The sequence below is a fragment of the Zootoca vivipara genome, chromosome 17, assembly GCF_963506605.1.
Source record: "Zootoca vivipara chromosome 17, rZooViv1.1, whole genome shotgun sequence".
In the NCBI taxonomy this organism is placed as follows: Eukaryota; Metazoa; Chordata; class Lepidosauria; order Squamata; family Lacertidae; genus Zootoca; species Zootoca vivipara.
Window position 1 is genome coordinate 10,968,035 of NC_083292.1, and position 16,763 is coordinate 10,984,797.

The 16,763-nt window shown below is 43.2% G+C and overlaps 1 protein-coding gene across 13 annotated transcripts in view; it reads left to right on the top strand.

Moving 5' to 3' along the window:
- Nucleotides 1–16,488, top strand: part of FBRSL1 (fibrosin like 1) — an 808,905-nt gene extending 792,417 nt beyond the window's left edge. For 9 of the 13 annotated variants that reach the window (XM_060269604.1, XM_060269605.1, XM_060269608.1 and 6 more), the window contains 4 exons: nt 3,928–4,011; nt 7,052–7,135; nt 9,763–9,991; nt 14,147–16,488. In XM_060269604.1, coding sequence (XP_060125587.1) covers nt 3,928–4,011; nt 7,052–7,135; nt 9,763–9,991; nt 14,147–15,383 — 1,634 coding nt within the window. In that variant the 3' untranslated portion in view covers nt 15,384–16,488. The remainder of the gene's footprint in view (nt 1–3,927; nt 4,012–7,051; nt 7,136–9,762; nt 9,992–14,146) is intronic. The other 4 variants (XM_060269606.1, XM_060269614.1, XM_060269610.1 and 1 more) reach the window with 3 other exon arrangements.
- The last annotated feature ends 275 nt before the right edge of the window (nt 16,489–16,763 follow it).

Consider the following 16,763-nt stretch of genomic DNA (forward strand, 5'->3'; position numbering starts at 1 on the left):
GAACTCTCCCTGCTTTCCCCTTTGCTCGGGGACGGGCTTGAACTCAGGAGGGGAGGGACTTCGCGATATCCCCTGTCCCTCACAAGATGTCTATGAGAAGACAATATGGAGGATGCCCATTCGTATCTCCAGTGAGAAGGGAGTTCCACAATTGGGGTGCTTTGACAGAGAAATAGATCTATTAAGGCTTCAGCTCTATGCACACTTCTTAGGAAATAAGCTCCACTGAATACGGTGGGGCTTACATTTGAGTAAACATGTATAGGGTTGCAGAGCATAGGCAACAGATTAAAGGAAGCCTTCATTTCAGTCCCAGATAAAGGACCCCAACCCACCTGTGAGTATATTAATCACAAGAGGGATTGGACTGTAAATCTCAATAAAGTTGGTTATCGGAGGAGAGCGGGATGAACAAACATTGTGACTCCTATAGAGAGATGAATAAATCTTTTACTTTACAGTATCTAAGGCTTTCTAGTCACTTTATGGAACAAGAGTATAGTTGGGGTGAATCATGGTGTCTGCCGTATTGCCTTGTTACTGCAAAGACGTAAGTTATCTTAGGCCCACCTGGCTTTGGGATGAATGTTCCGCTGCCTGGCAGACATTATATTTAATAACTCCCCGACAGCCCACAATATTGTCCCTGGCTTTCGCCAAAGGTTTTCTTTTTCTTTTTTCTTTTTTTAATTCTTATTATTATCAGCCCCATGTAGTCAAGTTTGTAAGCTGTCTCCTTTGAAGAAATCTCCCATCCGTTATACACCTTCTGAAATCCTAGAGGATTAGAGAGATGACAGCCTCCATCTGTCTCAAAGCAGTCGAGCAAGTTGCTATGTTTATAGATAACATCGCGTCCCGCTAGCCATGGCAGCATTTCTCTCTGGAGTTTCCTTATCTCGTTTTCTGGTTGCTTAGAGCCAATTCACTCGATCACTTTTCAGTCATTTCATGGTGAGCCAGTGGTTTCCATATCATGTTCCTAGGAACCCAGAGGTTCATCAGAATGCTTATCAAGGGCTTGTCTTCCCCTGCAACATATAGTCACCGGAAAGGCTTGGGTGTGTTCTAGGGCAGGCAGCTTAAATCTATTTGTACCCAGGACTTGCTCCAATTTGAAGGAACTCTTGGCAACATGCCTTCTCCTTTGTCCAAACCTAGACCAACCTTCTCCTTTTGACAGTAGAGTCTAAATATCCCAGAATGTCTCACACCTGTAGAGACTGCCTCTCTAGAACATGAGCTTGCATGCTTGGCCAATAACGGACACCAACCTTGGTGTGCAGACACAGCTGTGCAGAATCTCCTGCAATAACAACAAAAATGCTTTTGGACTTTCCATGGGCATATGGTTGGCCACTCCGAGAACAGGATGCTTGGAGTACATTTGCAAGTGGCCCAATCCAGCAGGCTTTTCTTATGTTCTCGGCCTATTGTAATTAAAACAAGCAAACGAAACTGAAATATTCACCTGACCTTCCTTCCCTTTCCCACTCCAAAATTTAGAACGACAAGTTTCAGAGCAGTCCATTGTAATCTCACACCTACAAATTTGAATTGCCCAATACTACACCTCTTCCAGCTTACTGAAACGGCTAGACACATGTTTATAACTAGGTCTCCATATCACCATTGTTTGTAAGAGTCAAAAGGGTTTCATCCAACAAAGTTGTTCCATTCACACAACAACTTATGCTTTGTACAGTGGAGTTTCCCCTCCTTCTCCTGCCTCCCCCTCAATTCTGTTCTGACCCTCCGGAGATGGTTTCTTTTGGGGGGGGGGTCCCCCACTGCAGAAGATGAAGTCTCTGTGCAAAGAGACAACTTTGTCGGATGCTACTCCAATTCTTGCTACTTGTTCACACTTACCTGAACTGCTGCCGACATTGTTTTAGGAATCTCCATGAAGAGAAACAGAAATGGAAATGACCAGAATAAATGCAAAGTACGAGATGGTAGATAAACTTCAAAAAGTTGCAGGGAGGGGGAGAGAGAGAGAGAGAGCCAAAAGATTACTGAGCATGATGTACCATTTATCATCTATGCATCCATGCTTTTTAACTTGCATATTAGATTCTGCCTAATGCTGATAAAAGGGTGCTGCTTTGACACTCCTCCTGCTGAGTTGAAATCCTGCTTCACTGCAGAAAGGCATGCCATTATATATATATTCCACCTCCATTTTCCAACAGGAATAAGAGAAAAGTGCTTCCCTCTCCATTTTGAATGACCTTCCCTTTTCCACTAATGCCTGTGCCATGATCCTGTTCATTTGAAGTCTCACCATATGATAAATTACGAATAATAAAACAAAACCACATATGACCATTCCCAGTGTGAGAGCTGCTCAACTTGTCTTTTGGCCTCCTGTAAACTGCATTTTGCATGACTTCACAGTATGTGCTGTAGGAATATTGTGTTTGATCTTGGAAGGCATTTTCCCACATCTGCTAGATTTACACGATGGCCTTCTGGCAGCCAGGAGGGGTGTGAAAAGAGCTCCAGCACGCAGCTGACTGTGAATAGAGACAACACACTGTGTGTCGGAAAGCAGATTAATGAGTAAATGATAAGGCTAAATATATATATGGCATGCTCTGGTCCATGGGGTCACGAAGAGTCGGACACGACTAAATGACTAAACAACAACAACACACCACACACACACATACATATACATATACTGTACAGATAGATAGATAGATAGATAGATAGATAGATAGATAGATAGATAGATAGATTCCATCTCCTTGATAGGGGTAGATTGGAGAGAACCCAAAGTTTTTTCAGATTTGTTAGATGTTAGGTGTCGTGGGATTTTTCAAGCCCAGTAAAATTCAGCCTGGCAAACAGGAATTCTCAGCTAGTCGAGCAGGAGGAGGAAATAACACTCAACTGAGGGCTGCTTAGTTGCTGGGCCCTCCAAGTCCATATTTACCCATCCCACGCCAAGAGAACCTGTGCTCAGAAATGCCCTACTGTCATGATTTTTGTAACTTTAAAAAAAATGCTTCTCCCCTGCCCCATACTACATGAAGCATTAGCAGAAATATCATTTCTCCCAACTATTTCTCTGCAACCTAAATACCAAAAACGAAACCTGGAACCCTACGCCAGTCAGCAACCAGAGCTGATGATGCTAGTAGAGTGGCTAAAAAAAGGTGCTGTGAGGGAAGGAGTTTCTGGTTCAAATCACATACCAGCTACAAACTCAAAGTGGCATTTAGGAGATTGCATTTCTGCTTGCCTGCTGGAATGATCTCCCTTCTCCTCTCGGCACACTGTTCTGGAGGTTCTCCTGATGCACTGGAACAGATTTGGGAAGCTGCGCTGGCTTCTACTCACACAATGGGTTAGCTCAACATGGCCCCAAAACACCTTACCCCAATTCGTCGCATGCGGATACTGGTCTGCCATTGAATGCTACTGCAATGGTTGCTGTGAAAGCACTTTGAACACTTGAAATCACTACATAAATGTGAAGTGTTGTCATGAAAGCTTCACTTCATGACATTGGCCTGGGCCCGTGTTTGTCTATGTATGTTGCAATGGATCATGGACACACACACACGGATAGTGATCCAGCCTACCTAGCTAATATGCCAGTTCTTAACTTGCTGCAGCCACATTGAACCTTTGGACTGCATCAGCGAGGCTGAGAGGAGGTCTTGTTGTCTGGGCAGCACAAGACCTCCATACCTACTGCCCAGGCTTGTGCCCCAAGGAGGTCACTTTGGTGCTGACTTCACTCTCAGAGGCACACTCATTCCATTGTGTCTCGAGACAGATGCATGGCAACAACTGACTTGGGGTTGTATCCCACATTAGTAACACTTAAGTGTTGACCCATTAGGTACTTTTTTCTTCCTGTGGGTATTCTGCAGACATTTTTTAAATATAAAGATCTCTTCTTTCTTGCATCCACAGGTTCTGCCCACTCAACCGCCACTCCTTTCGGCCCTTCACCTCATCACAGCAGCTTCCTGCCTACTAACCACTTGGCAGGTAGGTGTAAGTAAACTCTTTCATCTTTTATCAATAATGCTGTATATGTGTCTTGGCTTCCTGTGCATTAGCAATGTTTTTTGTTTTGTTTTTAAAAAATTGTCTAAAAGCAGAGCAGGAGGTTTAGCCTCTACAACAGGCATCCCCAAACTTCGGCCCTCCAGATGTTTTGGACTACAATCCCCATCTTCCCCGACCACTGGTACTGTTAAGTAGGGATCATGGGAGTTGCAGACCAAAACACCTGGAGGGCCGCGGTTTGGGGATGCCTGCTCTACAATAAGGGCAATTCCTAAGCAACATTCCCCACAAGAAATAGGAGGGGAGGGGGTGCTGTTTATATAAGAGAATTGGAAGAGACAGAAGTATCCTCCGAAGCTGCATTGGTTTTCAGGCTGCCTTCCATATACATCTGATAAAAGTTTCAGAGATAGCAGTTTCATGTCAAATCAGATTCATTTCTCATTGGAAGATCCACCAGTGTTTCCAAGAAACCCAGAGTGGCAATTTCTGTCCTTCCAAAGCTGAAATACTGGGTTGTGTGTAATAGTGTTACCAGTTATTACTTGCCAGGCAGTACAAGAGAGCCATGAGTTTTTTTCTTGGAAAAACTTGAATGTTTAAAGGACATAAGAGAGAACAAGACCGGGCATTGTGTCTACAACAGTACATACAGGACTGATACAGGGATGAATTAGCTCAATTGTGCCATCTTCCAGTTTTCACAGGGCTGGCAAGGGGGAAAAAGAAAACATTTGAAATCACCAAAGACAAATATTAGCTGGTGCACAAATGGCTTTTTTGTGCTCCCTAAATTGTCCCCTGGAAGTGTGCTGAAGATCAGGGTGGGCAATGCAGGGACTGTGGACTGTACACAAGCTCCCAGAGCGTGTTCTTCACTATACACCATGAACTAAAAACCAAAGAACTGCCTTGTCAGATTTGACCAAAAGGTCCTTCTAGCCTCTGGCCGCTCAGGTATCTCTGAGAAGCTCACAAGCAGGACATGACAGTGATAGCCATATCTTATTGCTTTGTCTCCAGCATCAGGTTATCAGAAATATATTGCCTCTCATTTTGGAGCTCCCTGTTCTTAACTCTCCTGGGCAGTAGCCATTGCTGCACCCAGTGCTATTTTTCCTAGAAAAAGAGGTGTCAGAACTCACCCTCAACACCTCCCTTGTTCTCTTATAATGGCAATCCTGCCCACCTGAGAGGTGCTGCTGGAAAAAAAGCCCTGGCTGCACCCATCCTTGTATTAATTTGCCAAGTTACAATTCTGATAATCTTCATCTTGATTTCTTCTTTCCCTCATACTGGAAGAAGCAGATCTGAACAAGTGATTTGAAGTTTGCAATAACGTTTTCAGTGCTGAGCAAGTCACCCATCTCTGTTATAGATAGAAACTCACACTTGTAGCTGTGTTGACTCATTCTGATTTGAGCTAGTGACCACATTGGTAAAAAACTGCTAGACAACACTTGAGCCTTTTCCAGTTGTTTCCAGTATGGGGCAGGCAATGGAGTACAGTAATTAACCCACACTGCTAGAGCAATTAAACTAATCTGAGTCATCCAAAAATCTTCCTAGTCAGTCAGTCGGTTGCAGTCTCTCGCGGAGTTTGCTGAGATGGTGCGAACTCAACTCCTAGATAATCCTTAAATTAAGCATAGTGTTTACATAATTCCATAATAGGGAAGGGCGGGGTATGAATTAAAAATTATTATTATTATTATTATTATTATTATTATTATTATTATTAACACATTATTAGAGCTATCCATTTAGGGTTCTAGAGTTGACCAAGAGGTGCTACAATATTCATGCCCATAATATGCCGTTGTGGGCGTGGTATTAGATGTCTGTGACTCTCACTCTCATCCATGAGTAGTGTTTTGTAACTTAAAAGAGTATTTAATCAGGAGTCCAGGTCATGGTGCCATTTTAGCTAGTAACTCATTAAAAGAAGAGTATACAACTCACATATATTATGCCTGTTTGTTCTGCTAGAGCAAATAGTATGTTTTTGCCCATGGATTCCTCTAAGGTCAAGCAGCCCTTTCCAGAGTTTTAGCAGCTCTCAGAACTTGTGGGTTCCATAAGCAAAGGACAAGGAAAGCAAATGAAATATACAGATGAAAATGGCTAACACATATTTCCAGGGAATGGGGTGTCAAATTAATGCAGTAACACTTTGATGTGGGAGTTCCTAGGTTATGTCAAATTTTAGCTTCGTAGCTAGGCCTATATAGTGTAATGAAGGCTGTACTCCTAGACATGCTCACCTGGGAGCAAGTCCCTGGGGCTTGCTTGTGAGTAGATACTGTATATTCCGGCGTATAAGACGACTGGGTGTATAAGACGACCCCAACTTTTCCAGTTAAAATATAGAGTTTGGGATATACTCGCCATATAAGATATACGACCCGGCATATAAGACGACCCCCAACTTTTGCAAAGATTTTCCTGGATAAAAAGTAGTCTTATACGCAGGAATATACTATGTGTAAAATTTGTTAGCCTACATAATCCAAAGCAGAGGGATAAAGAGAGAGGATTAGTATATGTATCAAAAAGCCACTTTATGCCTGCCTGAGCTTCTTGCCTTGGCATCTCCTCCTACCTGTTTGCCACCTCCCCGCAAAAAAAAAAATCACAATCACATCAGAAATCAGCTTTCAGCTTTTCATTTTGTTGTTGCTATTCCAGGTGGATCAGGTATCAGCTTGGTAGCTGCACCCATCAATTTTGGCTCCTGGGCTGTTAACTTTCAGCTTCCCTCTCGCTTGGCACGCACAGAGCTTAACTCCAGCACCTGTTTTGCAGAGCAAGTTCTCAAATCCCTTCTCCATTTTTAACACGCTGGGAATTTTCTGTGCAAAGAACCTTGCAGTGAGAAGGATCAGCTTAAAGTCTGGCCTAATCCCTACTTGGATTCAGACCATTAAAATATATATATATAAAGAGGGGGAGGGGAGAAAGGGGTGCATTTCATTCTCCAACATTCTTGGCTAAATGCCGGCTAAAACCCTGTTTGCCTTTCCAGATCCATTTAGCAGGTCAAGCACCTTCAGCGGCCTTGGGAACTTAGGCAGCAATGCCTTTGGAGGATTAGGCAGTCATACTCTGAGTAAGTACTGGCTGGGTTCTGTAGACAAACCTCCTCTCCAGAGAAACCACATGCTCACATTGAAAGCAGCTGGTGGTAGGTTGTTTAAAATAGAGCAAAACCTTCATTTCCTAACCTCCATTCTCCTTTTGAGAACAAAACAAAACACTGCACCTAAGTGTTCCAGGTCTCTGTGGCAGGAGCTTCCCCATAATGTGTTCTCCCACCCAGTGGCAACTGTACTTGGTTGCTTGCACTCTATTTCCAGAGAAAACAGGGGCCAGTAAAACCTTAATCCCCTTAATCTTCTTCACGTCTCTCAGAGCCACTTCTCTCACTGTTTGTGAAAGGCATGGAGTCGCCACAAAGAGCCCTGGAAATGCCATTTTTGAGAGAGGCCATGCTAACTCTTACCATACATGCATCGCCTCCTCTTTTTTGAGGGTTTATTCAAACACATCAAGCTCAGATCCGACAGGGGAAAAGAGCACAAAATGGGTGCTGTGGTGCATTTCTCGGAGCTGAACACCTATGATCCAGGAGCACCTTGAATAACACTAGTCATTTTATTAAGAGGCAGACAAGATTATAGACAGCTAAATTTTCTTCCTCCTCCCAGTAATCAATGTAGCCAGATGGCTTCTGCACTGGACTTTTCAGTTCTTTGAAACACCCATGTGAAGCACTGATTTTGCATCTGTTTCCCTGTTTCAGATCACAGCTAATGATTGGTGCTCATGCAGTGACTTTTTGTACTATTTATTTATTTCACAACATTTATATACCATTTGATTGTAATAAAACCTCAAAGCGGTTTTTATTCACATGAATAAAATCCAGGGGGAAAGTACATCAAGATGGGCTATTTATGTAGCTTTTTCAAGATACTTCTATGGGAAGCAATCCTAGGAACATGGGAATCTGCTTATTGAAGTCCATCTATCTTAGTATTGTCTACACTGACTGACAGCAGCACTCCAGGATCTCAAGACAGGATTGTTTTTCCATCCTCACACAGAGATGCCAAAGATTGAACCTGGGACCTTTCGTATGGGAAGCATGTGTCCTACAACTCAGCCTATAGCATTTCCATTGGCTAATCCAGTGCAATTTATTGCTTGATGCAATTATGTCCTGCACCAACAATTTGAGTCCTCCACCAACCCTTCAGGTGGATGTTTAGCAAAGCAGCAGGGGGGAAGCGAAATCTGGCTTCTTGTTGGCACTATGGGGTCTGCATTTAGACACAGTCTTAAAATGAATTGTGGGAAATTACTTATTTACGCGCTACCGGGCACTGTGCAGGTGTACTTAGGACTGCTGAGACAAAGAAACAAGCAATGGTTGAGTCCCCCATTTTTTAACACACTAAAATCTACTGCTACTCAGATTCATCTCCATCCTTAGCATAGCTGCCAAGTTTTCGCTTTTCTCGCGAGGAAGCCTATTCAGCATAAGGGAAAATCCCTGTAAAAAAGGGATAACTTGGCAGCTATGATCCTTAGGCAACACTTCTATGTTCCTTGGGAGATGGAAACCACAACTACTAATTGCATTGAGAGCAACATATAAAGATGGGCAAGGATATTTTAATTTCAGTCTTACATATTTATGGCTTTCAAACTGTCTCTGTGCTCCAAAGAGCAAATCTGCATATTCCAAATTTAGATGGTAGTAGCACCTTGAGACACAAAGGTGATACAAGACGATTCACTAAGCTGAACCAAACTTTCTGGACAGAGAGCCTGCTAGATTGGTATGCATTACACTGGAAGAAGGGAAGTTGGTGGGGGTGGGAAGAGTACTGTAACATGCATTGCCTCTTGCATAATGTATAATAATTGATAGAAATTGTTGCTTTGTATTTAGTCAAAGATTCACAATGAAAAAATGTGAATTTTAAACAATGTTGCATTATCTTGTACGCCTTGAAAGTGGCACTCCATTACTTTTACACGCCACAGAACTCACGGCATTCTGGAAGTTGTTTTCAGAGTTAAAAAGAGTACCCCAATTTCTTTCTTTCTTTCTTTCTTTCTTTCTTTCTTTCTTTCTTTTTTTTAAAAAAAGTTAGCTACATGCAGTTGCTCAACACAGTTGCTGGTGGGAGTTTTTGTAGAGGAGCATTGTTGGTGAACTAATCAAATTGACTGATTTATGCCCAGGGAGATTTGCTACATTCAAGCTCAGCCTGTTCATTCCCTAATCAAAGATCTCAACTCACTGCTTCCCACTGCAGGTGGCTGATTGTTATTAACTAGCTGCATCCTCTTAGTTAATCTGAGTGGCTGTGGCAACAGTGCCAGTTGAGCCATGGATATCACAGTGGGGGGAAACAGGCAGATTTGGGAGTCGCCTCTTATCTTCAAAGCAAACGGCCTCATTACTTCCACAAAGTTACTCAGATCTGCAGTTAGCCTTTTTTTCTGCAGAGACTTTAAACGGCTACTATTTCATTCCACAGTTAATTACTGTTTTTTCAGTGTCTGTCTCTCTCTCCCTCTTTTTATATTATCCAGCCTTGAAAGGATAACTGAGCTCATAATTGGCACTTGTGCAGAACCTATTTGGGACAAAAAGTCTTTTGTTCGAAGAGGGGCACACAAAGAGAACTAACCTAGTCTTTTCCCCTTTCCTCCCAATTCTAGGTCACAATAGCATTTTTGCTCACAAAGAAGGACCCAATGTCCAGAGCTTCAACAACCCCCATGAGCCATGGAACAGACTCCACCGGACGCCACCATCGTTCCCAACACCTCCACAGTGGCCAAAGCCCGGCGACTCTGAGCGAAGCTCCTCTGTGACAAACCACGACAGAGACCGAGAGTCAGAGAAGAGAGAGATATCTTCAAGTAAAGAAGACAGAGATAAGGACAGGTGAGGAAGGGAGGCCGCCTACTGCAGATTGGGCAGAGTGAAACTTACCTCTCTGCAAACGGATATGTTCCACTTAGAGTGTTATTAAGCAGAACCACGTCAGAAATATCATATGGCGTAATTAATAGTCAGGAGCCTGAATTCAACCTTTAAAGTGGTATAGAAGCATCATGGGGTGTATAGTTTGCATTTGCCAGGGGTGCGAAGCCTTTGAGTATTCGAGTTGCTGCTGGACTTCAACTCCCATCATCCTCCAGGCAGCATGTCCCATGGTCATGGGAGCTGAGAGTCCAGTAACAACTGGAGGGTGGCAGGTTCCCTGACCATGATATACCGCAACCTTTCTGATTGGCCAGTTCCCCTTGCTATCATAGCGAACTAAAAGGAAACATTTGGGGAACATACTGAAAAATTGCCTGATAAATCAGGCAGTCCCGTGGTGAGTTATTACAATAGTTTCACCGCCATATACCATAGCATGCTAACCGGCCTGTAAAGGGAGGGGGGGAAGGCATGAGGATGGGAACTGGTGGAGGAAGAGACAGGTGAGCACAACTCAGCTCCTCCTGAAAGGTTTCTGGTCAGGAGAGTGAAGGTGGCAGTCTCCTGGGTGCTGCTGCAATGTTCTCCTGCCAGGCCCTAGGATATCACCATTGGCCCAAGGTTTATATTCCAGCCAACTTGCTTTTTTTAATCCTCCTGATCAGGTCCTCTCCTGAAAGTCATCTGATCCCTGTGGAGCTGGGATCCCCATGATTGTGGTGCCCAGGCTCAGCCTCCCCACTGTTCTTGCCTCCATCAACATATTGTTGCAGCAAACTGGTGCCACATTGGATACTGATTGGCATTGCTGATACTATAGCCAACATTCATCCCATGAGATCCATTAGGAAGTGTGTGGTCAGCAGAGCCCAGGCTTCCTATATTGCTTCTGAGGACTTAATTAGGCACTGCCCTTTGAGTCAACCTGTAGCAAAATCCTGGTGCTGGAACCCACTTGGCCCCGATTCATAGCATCACATAATTTGTATAGCTACCCAGTATATATATGTGTGTGTGTGTGTGTGTGTTCCCTCATCTCAGCCTTTCGCTCCGCCGAGCTGTGACTTCCCTCCCTCCCGTCATTCGGCTTTTCTCACTCTTGTCTTGCAGTTCCTTTTTATAAACATGGATAAGTTCACTTCGTACCCAGTATATGTTTTTAATGGAAATTTTGTGGGTTTCTGGGGCCCTTTTTTCCTGCAAATGTTGGGAAACTTCTCTGATTTAATAGAATTGTTAAGAGATGGAAGGGACCCCAAGGATCATGCAGTAAGATTCTCACTACAGTGTAAGAATCTCTTTGCCCAATGTGGGGCTCAAACCCACAACCCAGAGATTAAGAGTCTCATGCTCTGCCAGCTGAGCTATAGGATGATTTCTAACTGATGTCCTCAAAAAACGTTGCTGTATAAACTTGCTCCGTATCACCCAATACCGTCTTAAAAGCATGAGTGTCAGTGATGTGACTGCCTTGGTCCTTCTCAAAAGGAACCCAGCAAAACACACAAATATTTCTGGCAGAGTTAAGTTAAACAGATCTCAGAATAACTCACCTGGATTACCCTCGCAAAACTAACCTACCTATTCCAAACCCTCCCAATCTGGATCCTCCCAACCCAACTTCGCAGATGGCAGAGAAAACTACACTTTTTTATCTTCTCACATAAAAAACCAAGAATAAGCGCCAAATACCTACACCTCCCCACCTCAGCAGGAGGATGGGGCATCCCCAGCATAGAAACATATTACAGAGCCAACCAAATACACCATATAATCCCATACACACTAGAAGACGAGACAAAACAATGGATACACCTAGAGAGGGATCAGTCGAAAGTATCTGTACCACAGCATACCCATTCCTCCCAAACAAACTTAGGAAAATTCCCATAACACTTAATAGGTACACACAAACCATGTTCAAAGCATGGAAAACAGAAACAGGCAAACTATCCCCAACCCCACTAACCCCCCTGGCTTACCACCCATTATTCCACCATGCAGCACAAAACCTCCAGATAAAAACCTGGCAAACCAAAGGCTTATATCGCCTAGCAGACTTTTATAAAAATAGCAAACCTCTATCAACACAAGAAATACAAGATAAACTAAAAAACACCCAAATACCCTGGTTAGCACAACACCAACTACATGCCCTCCTAGACAATCCAGCAGTAAAATCAGCAGCAACTAGGCCCCTGACAACCTTCAAAAACCTCCTCCTAACGACATGGCAAAGGGATGGTATCTGCAATATATTAAATACTACTCCAAAATCCCATAAGTCCCCTAGACACAATCAAAAGACAATGGGAAGACGACATAGGCTACAAAATTAATCCCACTCAGTGGTCTAAACCCCCCCTTTAAATCCATATCAACAAAAAGGAAAGAACTCAAGTCTGAAACTCACCTACAGGTGATACCTAGCACCAAGAAAACTAGTGCTAATACGCCCAGGAACCTCACCAAAATGCTGGAGAGGGTTCACCTTAACAGGCACATATGTCCACATGTGGTGGGAGTGCCCCAAAATCCAACTATTCTGGACAACAACCATATGGGAAATAAGTAAAATAACCAAGCAAACATTAGAAATGACCCCAGAATTGGCCTTACTAAACCTTTTCCAAGACAATAATGCCCAAGTACACTACAAAGAACTCATAACTCACTTACTCTCAGCAACCAGAAGCACCATAACCAGACACTGGAAAGACCTGTCAGGAGTAAGCATGGACCAATGGTACCAAATAGTAAGGGAAACAGCCCTACTAGAAAAATTAACCAATAAGCTGAAACTGACACGGGGACAAATAGAAGAAGACTTCACCCCGGTATGGCTCCCCTTTATCACATACACAGCCCAACAAGACAATGACAAAAATCTACCAACAGCATACAGATCAATATGGCTAACCTGATCCAAAACACCCACCCACCACACACGAAACAAAGACCACTACAGCCAACCACAAATGAACAACCATACCTAGGCCAACCCCAACCTCTCTCACCACCAAAGGAACACAAGGGGACAACAGAGAACCTGCACAAGTGACGCTGACAAACCCCCCACATATATTAACTAAAATAGAAACATTGTCACCTGACCCTCCCATCTTCCCCCATCTACTTCTATCCCCCTCTTTCTTCCCGAATGTCTCAACAAATGAAACCGATTTGTAAAAATGTTACAAGAGACATTGCATATATTTCTGTTAATCAAGAAAAATCTTTAATAAAAAGAAAAAAAGAATAACTCACCTGGCATATATTTTTTATTATTCACTCTGATCACAGCAGTTGAGTTTCCTAAGGAAATCCAGCTGTGTGATCAGAGTGAATGATGAAAGTTAAATGCCAAATAAGAAAGGGGATTTGAGGATACGTAGGTAAAGTTTCTGTGGTTCACCATCTGCTTGTTCAATACAGGATGTTCATGGGTTGCTGGCATCACTTGATTAGTTAGAAGGCTTTAAAAAGCTCAAGGGTCTGTAAGAATTGGATAGAAGCAGTAGCCGAAGGGTGATTGGAATAACGTCCAGGCCCAAATAGACAAACAAATAACTATTAAATCTATCCAGAGTTGCATAGAGCAGTGTTTCCCACCCAACCTTGTGCCTCCAGATGTTTTCGGACTACAATTCCCATCATTCCTGACCACTGGTCTTGCTAGCTAGGGATGATGGGAGTTGTAGTCCCAAAACATCTGGAGGCACAAGGTTGGGAAACACTGGCATAGAGGACATTTTTTCCATGTTAATCTTTCTGAAAGCTTCCGGCATTCAGCATTTCCAGACAATGTGACATACAGTATTTATTATTACATTTATATCCCACCTGTCCCCCAAGGTGCTCCAGGTGGCATCAGTGCCCCCCCCCGTTTTATCCTCACAACAACCCTGTGAAGTAGGTTCAGTTGAGAGGTTGTGACTGGTCCGAGGTTACTTTATGAGTTTCATGGCCGAGTGGAAAATTTGAACCACGGTCTGATGATGAAATGACTGATACTTTTGTTAAATAATGACAGTATTGCCACAGATGCATAAAAATAACACAAAATTGTTAGAAGACAGCAACATATTCACAATATGATATATTTTCCTGCAGGGACCTTCTGGATAAAAATAGGCATTCAAATAGATCTTCGCCAGCTTCAGCCCCAGTGACTCACCAGATTAGCAACCTCATTCGCAGCAACAGTCAGACCTCCAGTGATCTCACCAGGCAAGTTGGCCTCAGTGAAAGAGAAAGGCCTAAGGAACCGGAGAGAGATATTTCTGACCGGCTAAGGGATCCTCCTCCAATTGTGGAGCACAAGATCAAAGAGAGCCGCTCCCCAGTGAAAGAACCACCAAGCCATGAAAAAAGATCCTCAGAGGACAACACCAAGCCAGTAATCCAGTCTGTATCTCCCTATAGCAAACCTGCACTGAGCGAGAGTTTAAAACTCAGCAATCTAATGAACAAGGATATTGAAAGAAAGCCAGAGCTTCCAGCAGACCTTCAGAAGATCAAGAATGATATCAAGGTCAAAGAGGAGCGCAAGGAGGACAGTGACGTGATGGTTGTGAGCTCAGAACCTTCACAGCATTCCAGAACTGTTGAACACCCACCACCACCTTCTTTGCATGGGTTACCATTGCCCCACACAATGGCAGCCACCATGCCCATCTCCATGGGCGCTGTCCATCAGATGAGCAATATGAATGTCCTGGATCGTAGCAGAATGATGACCCCTCTAATGGGCATGAATCCATTGCCGGGAAGGGAGCGACTGCCCCATCCTGGGTTCTCCTGGGACCCCGTGAGGGACCCGTTGCGAGATGCTTACCGGAGCTTGGACCTGCACCGTCGGATGGACTTCCAGCTCCGCGCTGATCCCATCCATAGGTTCCCCACCGCCGCTGGGTTCTATGACCACGAGCGCTCTTACCGAGACAGAGAACCCCACGACTACAACCATGAGAATCTTCTTGAAGCACGGCGTGAGCAGGAGCGACTCAGGCAAGCGGAGGAGAGAGAGAGGTTGCACTTACGGGAAGAACTTGAGCGTGCCAGGATGCATCACTTGCACTCGTCCCCTATTGAAAGCCACCTGGCACATGTGCCATCTTTCATGCCTCATCTCAGTGGGATGCATTATCCCAGACTCAGCCCCTCAGCTGCCATGCACAATGGAATCTTGAATAGGAACCCACCAACAGCCGCTTTGAGTGCCCCGCCTCCTTTGGTACCAGCTAGTAGTACAAGACCACCCTCCCCCCGCCGGACTACGCCACTCACAAACTCTGAATCGAGAGACTATTCTCCTTCTAGGAACCCCAAAGAAGTAGAGGCACGATAGTCCCTAACAAACAAACAGGATGAATTTTAAAACTCACCTGTAAATATAAAAGAGGGAGGGGGGGAAGAGACCTTTTAAAAATGCACTGCTGTAAACTTTTTTTAAACTGTAAAATTTGTAGAAATTAAGCACAGTTCCATTAATAATTGGGGAGCAGGAGGGTTATAGGTTACGAACCTTCCAAGCAAATGGTTACTGAAAATTGAAATTTAATATATAGGTCTTTATTTCTCCGTTTTGTTTTTGCTTCTGTGCTGAGTTAAAATATTACCAGGTTTGTACATTTTTTCCCAAATGTGAGAAGCATTTTTAATGAATTTGTATTTTTTTGTTAAATTTTGTGTGCTCTTTATTTACATAAAGAGCTGCTTTTTTTTTAGTTTAAATTTTAATGGCCTCAGATCCTTAAGTAAATACAAAATACACACCCAGGGTTTCTGAAAGTATTATTTATGGAAATACTGTAGTTTTGTACAGTCCACTGTGAGGTTCCCAATTGAGGCCACTCACTTTCTCTTGGTACTTTGGAACTGAAGTTACAGATATATATTAAAATAATAATAATAATTAATAATAATGTACAAAATTGTTTGGTTTTGCCTTATATTATGGAGAAATGAATTTTTTTTGACTTCTTGTTTTAAACAACAAAAAAGAAAACAATATGTAAATATTCTGTTAATATAAATGTACACCAATATTGAATTCTTAACATAGGTAGACTTTATAAAAAATGGTTTTTAGAACCACTCTCTGGTTATTTGTTAACATTATTCCAACACATCATTGTCACTGTCTTTGAAAACAAACAAAGAACCCCAACTATGGCACAAAACCTTCAACTATGCAAAATAACTTGGAGGCAGGTCCTGGTTGATGTGAGGGTAGGCAAAAAAGCATTTACAAAAATATACACACACACCCTGAAAAACCGCCCCAAATGCATTCAATGTAAGCATGCAGCTTCGTAGGAAAAGGGCGATCGTTACGGGAAGAGGAAACTTGTTCTACCGCAAAACAAACCCTACAGTGTTTATCTAAATCATAATTTCAATTTTGTTTTGTGTGCCTAACACACGGATGTTCAATAAACGTAAGGAAAAGATCCAGGTTATCTTATTACTGAAGTTTCTGCTACACAGACACGACTGACACAGCAATATGCGACAAATCCCTTTCTCTTGCTCCACTTCCCTCCCCTGCCGGAGAGTAGGGGGAGTGGGCTGCCTTCCTTCGTCAATGCCAGGCACGTGAGCAAGGAAGCACTCTCTCCTGTGGATCCCTATGGGTTTATAAAAAATATTAAGGCATTGGGGGGAAGAAGTCCAAAGGGTTAATTTAAGATACTTAACACGTTCACCCGAAGTTTGCAATGACCAT